Source organism: Aplysia californica, unplaced genomic scaffold (genome assembly GCF_000002075.1).
Source record: "Aplysia californica isolate F4 #8 unplaced genomic scaffold, AplCal3.0 scaffold00073, whole genome shotgun sequence".
Taxonomy (NCBI): Eukaryota; Metazoa; Mollusca; class Gastropoda; order Aplysiida; family Aplysiidae; genus Aplysia; species Aplysia californica.
The window spans coordinates 839,690-853,269 of NW_004797343.1; the positions used below are offsets into that span (position 1 = coordinate 839,690).

General features: G+C 37.5%; 1 protein-coding gene and 2 long non-coding RNA genes across 3 annotated transcripts in view; all 3 read right to left on the reverse strand.

The window, feature by feature from the left end:
• Nucleotides 1-225: 225 nt before the first annotated feature.
• Nucleotides 226-770, reverse strand: LOC118477366. Its single transcript, XR_004858325.1, has 2 exons — nt 627-770; nt 226-487 (listed from the first exon to the last, which is right to left on the reverse strand). It is a non-coding gene; the product is annotated as an uncharacterized LOC118477366 (long non-coding RNA).
• A 4,500-nt stretch (nt 771-5,270) lies between these two features.
• On the reverse strand, nt 5,271-5,815 carry LOC118477367. Its single transcript, XR_004858326.1, has 2 exons — nt 5,672-5,815; nt 5,271-5,532 (listed from the first exon to the last, which is right to left on the reverse strand). It is a non-coding gene; the product is annotated as an uncharacterized LOC118477367 (long non-coding RNA).
• A 6,662-nt stretch (nt 5,816-12,477) lies between these two features.
• LOC101858332 (transmembrane and ubiquitin-like domain-containing protein 1) overlaps nt 12,478-13,580 on the reverse strand; it is a 16,489-nt gene continuing 15,386 nt past the window's right edge. The window contains exon 4 of the mRNA XM_005093963.3: nt 12,478-12,745. Coding sequence (XP_005094020.1) covers nt 12,571-12,745 — 175 coding nt within the window. The 3' untranslated portion in view covers nt 12,478-12,570. The remainder of the gene's footprint in view (nt 12,746-13,580) is intronic.

Genomic DNA, 13,580 nt, shown 5'->3' on the forward strand with positions numbered 1-13,580 from the left:
CTTTCCAGTTGACAAACAAAATTTAGGCTACATGTACATTTTTAGATAGAAGCTGTACAGGATGCATTTTATATTCAAACCTTTGATCTTTTTTAAAGTTAAAACACAAAAAACTCCTGTTTATTAAAGAATACAACAAAGAAATACCAGAACTGTTAAGTTTTTAGGCCAAAAAAATAACAATATGGTCCAATTTAACTGTGTTGATTTTAGGCCAAGAAAATGTGGTCTATAACAGTTTTTCTTCCTTTCTTTTCTTTTCCCAACCTTTAAGAGCATCATGGCTGACGTTGACTTTATATGGCCCCCCATGTCAACTTTCGTCAAGTTTTCACCGACGTCATTTGTGAACGATCCCAAACAGACTTTCATAATTAGCGTTTGTCGGAGTCTTGCACCCAGCCATCGATCTTGAAATAAATATAATCATTTAGCATCAGAACATTCAGGTCTCAAAAAGAAAAACACAAACTATTCTAACACGCACCTTGCAAAACATGCACACAGCAAAAGGATTTTCAAGGTCCCTAATTTTGTCTTGTACGTTCTTTGTAATATTTTGTTGGATTCAGTGTTTACAGAAAAGATCTCTTGCAGCTTGTTAGAATCTACCTTGTCCTTAAAACATGGGGCAAAAATATAATATGTAAACTAGTACAAAAAAAGGAAAAACATGTCATATACAGTCCATACCAGCTTTAAGCACGGTCATCGGGAGAAAACATTAGATCTAAGCGTGCTTAATGCCGAAGTGTGCTTGAGTGCGAAGTAGACATAATCCAGAGATTTTCAGGTAGAACATTTCCCGTGCTATTTCCCTTTGTTTGTAAGTAGGCCTATAGCGGTCCATTCAAGCTTTTGCAGTCACTGAACTTAAACTGCTATTTTCTCGCTAGTTTCATATCTGACAACAAGCAGTCGCCACTTCCTCCAATAACAAATCTTGACTTTCATTCAAGATAGACGAGTGTTTTTAGGAAACCGGCAATATCTCCAAATGCCTTAATAAAAGACGAACACCTGATTTCACCCCGTTGTGACACATATTTTGTTCAGCTTACAGTACTTTATAGCTCTGTGCTTTTAGTTTTAGTAAAAGTTATACAGCACTTGCGACATAAGAGGGTCATGTAAGTGCTGAAGTTTATAGAGTTGTTGTTAAAGAGTAACAACATACAAAGAAAAGGAGGAGAGAAAATAATGACAGATACATGTATTTAAGGAATGAAGGAGCAGACACAGCGGAGCACCCATCAACCACCCACCACTAAATGAAAGCTTCTACTTCTACTGAGTCTAATTACCTCCAGCATGAGTGCTGAATGAAGAAACATAATGAAAACTATCTCTATGACCAACACAGATAGAAATCAAGACGGTTTCACAAAACAATAACTTCAAACGACAGAAGGTGGATTTAAATTCTCTCTTAAATATTTTTCATATAATAATAATAACAACAGAAATTATTAATTGAAAATAAGAGTGAAATCAAGCAGGGCAACTCCACTCAATAGTACAAACAGATTCCACATTCAATCAAAAACCTATCGTACCACCATAAATTGCAACTACCTTGGAAAACATCAAAAGACAGACATTTCTGAACAATATCATACACTCAAGTTATGACCAAAAGACCAAAATTGTACGACTCGTATACGAGTTTTTAAATCAGACGTCAAAAAGGAAAGGAAAAGAGATCTCTTTAACTAACAAAGCACAAATAACGACTTCTCACTTGCTCGTCCACAGACAACCTCACACACAACAAACACACACAAAATATGTAGCTGAAGGAATAGCATACATTTTCGAGAGACTACATTATGGGAACCCTTACATTATATGAAGTACTCAAAGAAGTATGATACTTCAAAAAATCACTAAGAACTATAATAATAAAAATACACAACACAAATGAAAATGAGATTGAAAACATACATATATTGTAAGAAAAAAAGTTACCTTATAGGTCACATATGGCCTATATAAGCTGACCCTTCCCCCCCCCCCCCCACCACCATCTAACCTTATTTAGACCACATGTGGCCTATATAACCCCCCCCCCCCCCCACACACACACACACACACACACATTCACACCTTTTCTTCTGGAACAAGAAGTCCCACTACAGCAATGTTCTACAGTTTTCTGTGCATGAGTGTCTGAGTTGTACGATCCTGATGTAAATTTGCTCCACAATTCCGACAGCGAACTGACTGCCATTGGTAGACACTGCACACAACGCACCGGTCGGTAGGCAACTTAATAGATCTAATCTATTTTCCAAGATGGGAGAGAGAGAGAGAGAGAGAGATGCTCTTGTACTTGTAGACTCATTCAATCTCTATATTTATTTTCGGCTAACTTGCTGCAGAAACTTTCGTGGCATTCCTGGATACAAAATCACTACATGTATTAGTTTCTGACTTTCCGTAAAAGTGCATAAAACTAATAAAAGTAAATGCTCAATCGACCGGTCAGCAACCCTGGCGCCCCCGCTCTCCCCTGCACACTGCGATAACATGTGGCTTCGGCATCAGACGAGCGATTATGGCATTTGTGATGTACTGACTGACAAAAGAATTCACAGTTTTTTATTTTTTTATTTTACCAAATATTTGACTTTTGAATAGTGCAGGAGATAGCTAAATCTAGATTCCCTGTCTAGAATGAGTGGCAGTAGTAGTAGGCTAGAAGCAGCCAGAGAGCCTACATCTGCTAGATCTAACTTTTTGCTATGCCTTTGGGCTTTGGAACTGAAATAAAACGAATTGCACAGTTACTTTTTAGTTAATTTTATATTCAGCCTCTAACTATATTTTCCAGAGTTAATAATAAAAAAATCTCATCATAACAATCACTTTTACTTTTATTAGATACAACTTTTTAAAATTTTCTACAATTTTTAGTTGAGTAAAATCTGCTGTCAGCTAACAAAATGCCTTATTTTTCAAAGTAGTTTCCAGAAAAAGGTATTTTGTCAGCACAACCATTAAAGAAAAGGCGTTCTTACGAAAATCTGATTTACTAAAAAAAAAATTGTCACAGGTTTACTTTGATTTTTTTTCACAAAAGCAGGGTAACTGATCAGGCTATAGAAGCTAGATTTAGCAAATAAAAAAGTCTGGCGCCAAAAACGAAAAAAGGCATTTTGTCAGCTTAGGGCAGCATACTTCTAGCATCTGCGTTTGTTGCCATTTTTTTGTCCAAAAGTTGCCACAAAAATGGCAGAAGTTGCCAAAAAAGTTGCCATTACTTTTCAAGCTTTCTACTAACTGTGACGACATAATTATATTGTATATATAGAGGTAACTCAATCTAAAGCACCAGAATTTCCTGTGCTCTGTTTTGAGCATCCAGAATATTATTTGTAGCTATAGATTGTAAAAACGTGAAAAATAAAGGTTTCACAACAGAATGAAATCAAAATTAGAACAGCACGCTAACAACCGCAGAAAGTAACAAATAAGGGCTTGGGTCCACCTATCCGAAGATTGGCCGTTTTAACCCTAAACGTGTGTTATTCAAGAAAAAGTACAGGATATTACATGTAAATTATGGAATCACACACAAGGGGCCTGCCAGTGTCAGTATTCGGTTTTGGTGGAGACACGCTCAAATATAACACATTTATTTATTTATTTATTTTAAATGTAGGAACATCAAATTAAATTACATTACGCTATATAAACACACACACAGAGATCAGAAAAATAACCCCCCAAAAAATTAACTCACCAACAAAGACGGAAAAATTTCTAATAAAAAAGACAAACAGCAAAATAATAAATAGTATTTAATGTGGGCTACTATTATTATTCTTCGCGTGAAAATAACTACTGTATAGATCTACATGGACACCTTAAGATTGTCAAAATACACGTCTATGCTATGAAGTAGCCTTTTCTTTTTGAAAAATGCAAAAATCGCGGCCGCGATTCGCGGACAAAAAAAGGCCAAAAATCGCGGCCGCGATTCGCGGGTCACGTCTGCGACAAACGCAGATGCTAGATACTTGTCATTTGTAACATATACAAGGTCACAGCTATTAATCACATCAGCTTTGTTAGTCATCAAGGAATGTCAGCATTCAGTTAAAATATATGTAATGAATTCTTTTCCCAATTTCCAACAAAGGGAGTTGAATACCAAGAAAAGAGTGTTGTTGCGCAAAAGTCACTTTTAAATCACTCTGTCAAGATCAAAGTCAAAGCTTGCAAATCAGTTACTAAAGTTTGGTTTAAGCATAGGAAATAATTGTCTGGTTATTATAAGATATAAAATGATAATTGCGTCAAACCCATCGCATTTCTTTATAAAGCCAAGTATTTTTTTCTTGAACACAGGCTACGGAACATAGGTCTTGAAAGAAGCAGAAGACAAACATATGTAACAATTATCTCTGGTATATAAGTTCAAACTTGTCAAAGGAAAAGTTCAAACTAAGCTTGCCCAAAAAATTATCAAATCCGACAGCGCCAAAATAATATCAATCTAGTAAACTTTTCGTCTGGCTAACACATTTGGTGAAAGAAAAGGTGACAAAGGACGTTTTACATGAATAAATGTATATCTATGTGTTTTTTATGCCCCCGTCGACATACTCTACATCACTCAGGAGACAGGCTTTGACCCTGCTTTTCAGGGCTAACCCGACCGAGCAGAGAGGGATACAACATCCCATCAGAAAGACGAAGAAACTCAGTACAAAATCTCCCATTCTGGAAATTAACCTGGGTCTCCTGCACTGCATGCTACAGCGAAGCAAAGTGCCTAACAGCTACTACACTACAGACTCCAGTCAATGGGTTCTCTTGACAGCGCCGTAAAGAAAAGATACTTGCAAACTCCTCAGGTATTGTGGAAAACACAGTAGTTTCATATCTTGAACATACATGTCAACAGCCGGATGCAAGACCCTATGGGACTGTCCACAATTGACATCAGCTAAAATTTGGCCAAAAATGGACCCCCCCCCCCCCCTCTTCCTCCTTGTCATCTTCTGTCATCTTTCCAAGGACCCCCCCCCCCCCCCCACCTTTCCAGTTGACAAACAAAATTTAGGCTACATGTACATTTTTAGATAGAAGCTGTACAGGATGCATTTTATATTCAAACCTTTGATCTTTTTTAAAGTTAAAACACAAAAAACTCCTGTTTATTAAAGAATACAACAAAGAAATACCAGAACTGTTAAGTTTTTAGGCCAAAAAAATAACAATATGGTCCAATTTAACTGTGTTGATTTTAGGCCAAGAAAATGTGGTCTATAACAGTTTTTCTTCCTTTCTTTTCTTTTCCCAACCTTTAAGAGCATCATGGCTGACGTTGACTTTATATGGCCCCCCATGTCAACTTTCGTCAAGTTTTCACCGACGTCATTTGTGAACGATCCCAAACAGACTTTCATAATTAGCGTTTGTCGGAGTCTTGCACCCAGCCATCGATCTTGAAATAAATATAATCATTTAGCATCAGAACATTCAGGTCTCAAAAAGAAAAACACAAACTATTCTAACACGCACCTTGCAAAACATGCACACAGCAAAAGGATTTTCAAGGTCCCTAATTTTGTCTTGTACGTTCTTTGTAATATTTTGTTGGATTCAGTGTTTACAGAAAAGATCTCTTGCAGCTTGTTAGAATCTACCTTGTCCTTAAAACATGGGGCAAAAATATAATATGTAAACTAGTACAAAAAAAGGAAAAACATGTCATATACAGTCCATACCAGCTTTAAGCACGGTCATCGGGAGAAAACATTAGATCTAAGCGTGCTTAATGCCGAAGTGTGCTTGAGTGCGAAGTAGACATAATCCAGAGATTTTCAGGTAGAACATTTCCCGTGCTATTTCCCTTTGTTTGTAAGTAGGCCTATAGCGGTCCCGCAAAAGAGTGCACTTATTTTTACCCGCCATGGTAGTTTTTGTTTGCTTGTTTGTTTTTGTTTTGTGGTCGAATGGGAAATGAAAACTTTATTTAGACGGCCAGTCACGATACAGCACACTAGGCCTACACACTGCCTGTGCGTACCACTGCCCGCTGTGCCACGTTCATACCACCGCTTTCATCCCACCTCGCGCGTGATACACAATCCGGATTAATGGATAGCGAGGGTCAAAGGTAAAATCGCAGCCAGCCTCCCTTTCTCGTCTCCCTGACTCTCTTTGTACATGTATTTTTTAGTCTGTGTGTAACTTTGCCCGTGGCTAGATCCTATGTCCACGCACGCGGCTGCGAGCATCTCTCTGCCTTCCTCTCCGCCCATGTGAGTGTGTGTCTCCATCCCTTGCGTTCTCTGTGTTTCTCTTAACACACTCCACTGCTGCGGTGTAGACTGTGTTTGAAATTCGATGGGTCATCATAAAAGTAATGACTGTCTTGTTATCATGCTTAAAGGCGTGTAATTTATCAAGAAAAAATTTGGTAAGAGCCGTTTAGCGTGCTTGAGTCCGAAACGTGCTTTAAGCCAGCGTGCTTAAAGCCGGCACGGACTGTACAAAACTAATAACTATACAACGGACGGGTATTATAGAACTGACAAGATTTCTCTATTGCATTCCATTATATCTGAAGAAACAAAAGACGAGATGAGCAAACGGTAATTTTTTTTTAAAGTATAAATTTTAACGCCACTATCAACAGAATAGGATAATTTAGGAGTAGGGCTTTGACCTTGCCTGTCGCGGCCACCTGGGCTAAATAAAAGTGATACAACATCTCAGTAGAAAGATTAAGATGTTCAATGGAAATTCACTGTACTATTCATAAATGAAACTCAGGTCTTCAACGTGTGATAGCAAAGTATCTAACCACAGACCCCGGTCAAAATGATCTACACACAGCATGTAGCAGCATTACAAAACTAGCCAACAGAGGACTACGCCAACCTTATACAGCTTCTACTTGTATGTATTTCCCATGAAAAACAACTTGGACTTTCTCCCTTACATCCTATGAGATCTCTCTGCAAATTGAAAATATCTTAGTCCTGACCGGACACGTTATAGTAACTGTTATTCTGTTTCTCTGCATGAAAACAAAATTGCCCACAGAAAATTAGTTAGACCTCATCAAAGTTATCCCACTGGGTGTTCATTGTGCAGAAGGAACTTTTGAAGGTTCTGAAGGCAAGTTTGATGGACAATGCTCTTTTCTCTTTCACTACAAAGCTGTGGAGCCAGTATCAGAGGTAAATCCATTTGCCTATTACGACAAGCTACTTCATTTCACAGTATATCATACATGTATCAGCTCCGGCAGCTTTAAAATAGGATGGACAAAGAGTTTTTAGAAAAGTACGACAAATTGAAATAAACAAACATGGCATGTAAGTTTTTGAACATGGGAGTGTTTATGTCAGGGAATCAACTCAAATTACCTTACCCGGGAGCCACTGGAGGTAGTCAGGGTGAGCATAGGTCCAATCAAGTACTCCACACTTTTCAAGTATGAATATTATATTTAAAAAATAACAACTGATCTTAATCTTGTCAGTCTTTATTAACAGCAGATCAGTTTCCCTTACCAACTCCTTGTTGTAATTAACACTTAACTCTGATTTCAAGTGGGGTCCACAAAATATTGTCTTACTAGTCTCAACTGGTCCACAGGCTGCGAGTTTGAGACCCCAGGTTTACGTAAATATTGAATGGAAATAAAATATTGTGACAAGAAACTAAAGTTTACTCATGAATAAAGTTGTTTAATTTGGGCACATTTTCGTTAGAAGTGGCAATTTGACTGAGGTGAAGAAAAAGAAAGCTGTAGGCTACTTCATTTCTACAACCAATGTAACAATGATACTGTGATTTTACGAGGGGGAGACAATAATAGTAACAGTGAAGTATATTTTAAAAAGTGTCTTCAAATGAGCACACAGACACAAGTAAACACCGTCAAAGCCTAGCACACTCTGTGAAAATTCTACATAGACAAAAGAAGTAGGCCTACAGAAATCATCGGTTGCAAAACGTTGGGGAAAATAAAAAGGAAAGAAAAATGCTTAATTCACTTTGCTGAATGACAAGACGGCAGACAAAAAAAGTAAACATACCATTAACCATTCACTACAGAAATTAGTACACATATATATACCTACTGTGACGATATCAGTGACTTAATCCTACAATGTCAAGGAACTGAAAAAATACAGAAACATGTTCAAAGGAGTCCAGAAAGTTTTAGCAAGCTAAGGTACATAGTAGTATAATATTGTCCATGATGAAAAGTCACAGAGTGGTTTATATCTAAATCCTTCCATACATCACAGGTTAAGGGTATCAGTATCAGAGGAAAGAAAAAGAAAAGGGGGAACGAAATGGTTCTATTCCCATTTCCAAATATTCTAACTTGAAAAAACAAAATTCCTTTTCCAAAAACAAGGGAATTCAGCCTGTATATTGACTACTCAGTGTAAGACTGTCACATATTACTTTACACAATGGCGCATGGCGGTGTCTCACATTAAGCAGTCAACATAATGAGCTCTCGAAAAGAAAGCATTTGATCACCTAACCTTAAACCGTACTTGAGTTATAGAGGTTCAACTCACAATACAACGTTGAGTCAAGCATACTGACTACTGATAGTGTGAGGGTAAATTGTTTTTTCTTCAATTACAGTTTTACAACACTTTTATCACAAATAAATCATTTGTTCCAAAGAGTTGAGATGTTTCTAGAGAGTAACATACATAGAAAAGATGGAAGACAGATTAGCATGATAGATGTTTGATAGGAAAGGAACAAACTCAAACCACATCAGACCACCCGCCAACAACCAACAAAGTAAACTGATTCCGACTGAAACAATCAACTATTTCTAAGCTCAGTCCAGGGGCCATAATCATTTATTATAAGTATGTAACAGCAATGCCTGATCGAGAGAAAAAAAGCCTTAAAAAAAACCCAGAGAAATTTCATAAGAAAGCAAGGATTTCTGTTTCTACTTCTACAATAAGTTTTTGGACCTCCCAGTTCAGAGGTTCAGGTATGAAAAAAAACAAAAAACCCATTGTGTATGCTGTCAAATTGTGAAAGGGTACATGTTGACTTCTTAGTGACTCCACCCAACATGATTTCAAAAAGAGACATGTATTAGTCTTTTACACTGAGGAGTCGATATATATGTACATTTTGAAAGGGCTGCTGTGCATAGAACGGACCAAGTTTGCATGAAACATGTCATTGTGTAAGCTGTCAAATCTTTAATTAAAAAGTCATTTTATTCACCATTGTCAAAGATCCTGGAGCCACCAGGGAGTAAATGCTAAAGAAGTGATCTTTATCATTACCGCACTAATAAGGCATCAGACTATGAAACATTGTGTGTTTGGTCTACAGCTTTGTGGAGAGTGACATAGTCACACCAAAACATAAGTTGCACTCCACTAATAAAAAGAAAAATGGTAGGCTAATCTACAAGTAAAGAATTTAGTTTTGGTATGAGTTTACAGCTCTTGCAACACAAATAGGTCACATAGGAACCAAAGAGGTTTTACTAGAGAGTAGCATACAAAGAAAAGGAGAAGAGATGAAGATGATAGATGTTTGATAGTAACAAAGGAGCAAACCACACCAAATCATCCACCAACCACCCTCTACAAATAAAGTAGAGAAACATGGTGATCTACTAGTGAAGAGACAAACTAACTTGTACCTACAAATACGAGAAATCGCAACCAACACAATCAAGGAAAGGCAAGCCTTAAAATAAATATCAAATATTCCCACATCTCACAGAAAACATCATTTCTTGATGATAAAATCTCAGATTATCAGTTGAACTCCAGAAAATTTCTGTATATTCTCAAATAAACAATCAAATTCATTTTCAAGTCCATCCAAATTTAGAAATATATCGAGATACAGTGGAGACCACTCAAACCGAAATTTGTAAGACCACCAGATTTTCTTTGGATTAGCTGTGTATATGTTTAAGAGATAGAGATTGCTCAAATAACGAACATAAAAATAGGTAATTCTATTTTCTTTCGGTCTATCGCTGTTTTGAATTAACCATATTCAGTTTAAGTTTTTTCTGTTTTTAACTGTAGGTGTTTTTATGCACCCATCGGCAACATTTTGATCATTTTGTAGACAGGCTTCCCACCATGCCTGTCAGGGCCAACTTGGGCTGAGAGGGATACAAGTTCCTAGCAGAAAGACTGAGATACACAAGAAATAGTCTCCTCGATTGGGAATCAACCTCAAGCCTACTGTGTACTACAGCAAAGCATCTAACCACTACACCACTAATGCTGGTTCCGTTTCAGCAGACTTCATTGTATCTTAGAACTCTCTAAAGCAGGATTTCTCTAAGTTTAAGTCATGAGATATTCCTCAACTGCAAAATCCTATGCACTGAGTTGCTGGTTCATGAAAAGACAGAAAAGTAGATTTTTTTACGAGAGAAATATATTATGTCAGGGAGTCGAGAAGTTATAACTCAAAAATGAAAGAAAAAAGAGTTGATTTTAAAAAAATGTATTCCAATTTACAAATCCAGGACCATCGAGCATGTAAAAATTGTATTTAGTGTTAACCCTGCAATTTTTAAAAAGTATCTTCACTTTGAGAAGAAAAATGAGTAACTTCGTTTCACTCTGCTGTGCAAGGAGACAAAAACAGATCGGAGTCATTCATTTTTACACTAAACAGAGATAAAAATGAGGAGTTAAATCTTACCCCACAAGGCAGACAACTGTATCATATGTGTCAACATGACAGTCATAATTGTTAAGCATGGATGGAAGCTGATCAGTCCAAAATTTACTGAAAGTCAGAGAGAGTGAGAGAAAGAGACAGGGACAGGACCAGAAAGAATGACAGAAAGGGACAGAGAGAGCGAGAGAGAAGGGTAGTAGATAAAGAGAGACGGGATCCAATGTGAGATAGAGTAAGATAAAGAGACAGGAACAGAGAGAAAGAGAGAAAGAAAAAGAGAGAGAGAAACACTTTCTGAGAAGAGAAAGGCGACAGGACGTCAGGTCCCACTTACGGAAAATGACGCCAAGTGCTCATCAAACCAGAAACCGAAAGACCAATGACCATCCGTCTCCCATGAAATCGGTACCGATTTTTAAATTAATGATCAATGAGAATTCCATTTGATGGGTCCACCAAAACAACCAGGCTTTTCCCACTTAAAGTCGGGTTGGTTAGACTGCTGCTGCTTACAGCGTTTTAGTAAGATCATCTGATGTCTCATCAGCCATAAACCCAGCTAGAACAAACAAAAAAAGATGACTAATTTTAAGTTTAGATGACAAATATATTGCTTTAAATTCACAATCAGTGCCTCAACATTATCAAAATCTATGTGAAAATGAAAGGTTTTAAAGCATATTATTAACAATTTTACTACAAAGATTTTTTAAATCGTCATGTTCTGTTATTCCCGTCATGTGTTCCTTAACCTTTGACCTGTTCACGCATGCCCGAAACAACCAGACCGAATTTGCTAAACTCAATATAAGTCAGGTCATTTCAGCTTCAATGGACCCATGGAATAAGTCTAAAACAACTGACATCAGAGCTGAAATATCCCTGACACCACAAAGAATTGCATGTTGTGTGGGCACAGCTCTTGCTCCACTTTCGACAAATGCAACACATTTTTCCAGCTCTAGAGACCAGTTACAAAAATTCTGACCCTAAAACTTTTCTGCTAGCAATACTTCTGACACACCAGGGCCTCCAGTAAACATAGAAGCTAGTCCAACCTGCTCTTATGGCCATTTGTCCAAGACAATCATCTGTACAAACGACCACTTCACACTTCCCACCATGCGTTTTTCTATAATGAATAATAACACTGTCCAAGATGTCCATCTTTTGAGACGGCCACTTTTCTCCTCCACAATAGGCGGCTGTCTTGGACATTTTTGGCTCCATTATATGAGAGGCAGCGTGGTGGATTCAAGCTCTCATCAAAATAATCAAAGTGAAGAAACTTGCATTTTTCAGCAGGTTTGTGAATTTTTATCAAATTTTTGTTTTTTTGGCTCAACACCTTTTATGCCAATAAAAGAACTCATTTCTGTGTGGATTTTTCTGAAAAGCTTTGATTTTAAAGGAACAAAAAAGTAAATTTTCAGTTACAACAGACTCATAAGCTTAGGAAATAACTAATCTTTGGCGGCCATTTTCTCACTAATTTTATCTCAGAAAACTGGTGACCCCACCTCCTTCTTTCGCAAATATATCGACTTTATTCAAAATAAATGGATATTTTTTTCATCCAAATAAAGACAAGCGAACAAGCTTTAAGATGATACCAATAACTCTACATGTCCAAAATTTGACGAGAGCCTTATTCCTCCACGCTGCCTCACATATCATCTAATAATTAGTTTAATTTTAGTGTAAGAGTTGTACGGCACTTGCAACGCAATAAGGTTATATAAGTGCTGAAGAATAGAGTATGTAACACAAGAGAGTAACATACACACAAAAAAGGAGGGGAGATAAGGACGACAGATGTTTAATAGGAAAGAAGGAGCAAACCACATCAGAGCACCCACCAACCACACACACATTATATCCATCAAAGTCAAAGGCTCAGTCTGCATGAGGGTGATTTTGCTGAGGATGCTGCCTGCCGCCCGTAGCAGCCTGTTGTCGCTGCTGCTGCTGTTGACCAGCATCTCTGCTGCGCAAAGAGGAGATGTAACTGAGGGCCAGCAGGAAACTGATCCCGATCAGACAGACTGTGCTCATAGCACTGAAGTATTGTCTGAGGGGGAGGAAAAAATATATGGGCAGTTACAGCAAAGGCAGCATCAACAGTGGCATTGTGTTACACAGCTATTTCAGATTTATCCCATTCAATCTCAATTTTAACGATTATTGAATTATAAAATGGGAGGAGTCACAATTTTGAAGACCCTCAAAAAATTCATAGTCAATGCTCCTGGACTTTATACCGACCATTTGAAATTAACAAGAGTTCTTGTTCTTTGTTTACAAGCTATCCTTCCATTTTATCACAATGGTCAACAATTTGCTGCGAAGGGGTAAAGAACTTTTGTTCATCAATTTCTCCAATGAAATAAGGACCATTGTTTATCAAATTCTACACAAGATGAATTTGTCACTTAGAAAAACTAAAAAACCCACCACACTCATACTCATGTACAAAACATCTCCACACTTTTCAGCTCAGTTTCAACTCTAATTGCATCCAGAGCACAGTGTCCGTTGATAAAAATAAAATGAATACATTTGATACTGTCAGCTTCAGCCAGATGTTCCTTCTTGAAGGGCAAAAGCTACCATTTCCATCTCCATAGGTTACTAACTATCTGGGAAAACAGAAATTACTTCATCTTGGCATTTCACTTTCAGCTGGGATGTTGTATCCCTCTCAGTCAAGGTTGGCCCTAACAGGCAGGGTCAGAAGTCTGTGTCCAAAATTATCTAAATTGTGTCGGTCGGGGCAAAAAATTACCAGCATTAAAAATTTTTTAAAATTTGTACTCACTTGCATTCTCTGATTCTCATTGACAATTATAGTCCGACTATCCGATACAAATCAAATCATTACCATGGCACTCAAAAAAGGGACACAG